At 50.7% G+C, this 1,144-nt stretch overlaps 1 protein-coding gene across 1 annotated transcript in view; it reads left to right on the top strand.

The window, feature by feature from the left end:
- Positions 1-773: 773 nt before the first annotated feature.
- Positions 774-1,144, top strand: part of LOC103584293 (cytoplasmic dynein 1 heavy chain 1-like) — a gene marked incomplete at its 3' end in the record, with an annotated part of 2,289 nt that continues 1,918 nt past the window's right edge. The window contains exons 1-2 of the mRNA XM_008565356.1: positions 774-818; positions 905-1,120. Of these exons, the coding sequence (XP_008563578.1) occupies positions 795-818; positions 905-1,120 (240 nt within the window). The remainder of the gene's footprint in view (positions 819-904; positions 1,121-1,144) is intronic.

Genomic DNA, 1,144 nt, shown 5'->3' with positions numbered 1-1,144 from the left:
ATCTGCCTGCTGCTGGGAGAAAGCACCACGGACTGGAAGCAGATCCGCTCCATCATCATGCGGGAGAACTTCATACCCACCATCGTCAACTTCTCTGCCGAGGAGATCAGGTGAGGAAGTGCAAATGCCAGGTTGTTGCCGGGAACTGAAGGAAGTTGTTCAGGTGTTGACAAGTTTCCTGTCCCCTCATGGTGCTGTATGCAGGAGACGCTTTCCAAAGGGAGCTATTTTGTCATCTCTGGCATGTTGTGTGCCAGAAGGCAGCGTTGGTTACGCTAATCACACAGATGCCTTTCCGGGCCATTTCCTCTCAAAGAAGTCAGAGTTTTTCCCTGCAGTAGTTTTCTAATCCCTCAGCCCTGGCCAGCCGACTTCTCTCCCTCCCTACAAGTAGCTGTGAGCATCCTGAGGATGCAGCCTCTCGCTGAAGTCAGAGCAGGGGTCACCCACCTGCAGCAGCAAACCTGGCTTGGGGTTGTCTCCTGTGAGGTGAGGGGCCAGGGCTGGCAGGTCCGAGGTGCTTCCATCAGCAGCATTGTCAGATGTCACCGAAGAACCAAGGGTCTGTCTGGCTCATCCGCATTGGTCACTGGGGCAACAAGATATGGAAGATGGCTGTACTCCTTTACATTCTGATTTCATAAAAAATCTTCTCTACTTTTGTCTAAACATGCTTAGAAATATGATTTCTATCTTGCAGTGATGCCATAAGGGAAAAGATGAAGAAAAACTACATGTCCAATCCAAGCTACAATTATGAAATTGTAAATCGGGCTTCCCTGGCTTGTGGGCCTATGGTGAAGTGGGCAATTGCACAGGTAATCAGCACAGCCAGAGCTCCTGTGGGAAAGGTGACCTCTTTTCCTGTCACTTTTGAGTAACTACTGTCTGTTTGCCTTCCCAGCTTAACTATGCAGACATGTTAAAGAGAGTGGAGCCCCTGCGTAATGAGCTGCAGAAGCTGGAAGATGATGCCAAGGACAATCAGCAGAAGGCCAACGAGGTGGAGCAGATGATCCGGGACCTGGAAGCCAGCATCGCCCGCTATAAGGAGGAGTACGCTGTCCTGATATCAGAGGCCCAGGCCATCAAGGCAGACCTGGCAGCTGTGGAAGCAAAAGTGAGACTAGCGTCATTAATCTGC

This window comes from Galeopterus variegatus, unplaced genomic scaffold (genome assembly GCF_000696425.1).
Source record: "Galeopterus variegatus unplaced genomic scaffold, G_variegatus-3.0.2 Scaffold49166, whole genome shotgun sequence".
Taxonomy (NCBI): Eukaryota; Metazoa; Chordata; class Mammalia; order Dermoptera; family Cynocephalidae; genus Galeopterus; species Galeopterus variegatus.
The sequence above is the reverse complement of the archived record's forward strand: the minus strand, read 5'-3'. Positions and strand labels throughout refer to the sequence as shown.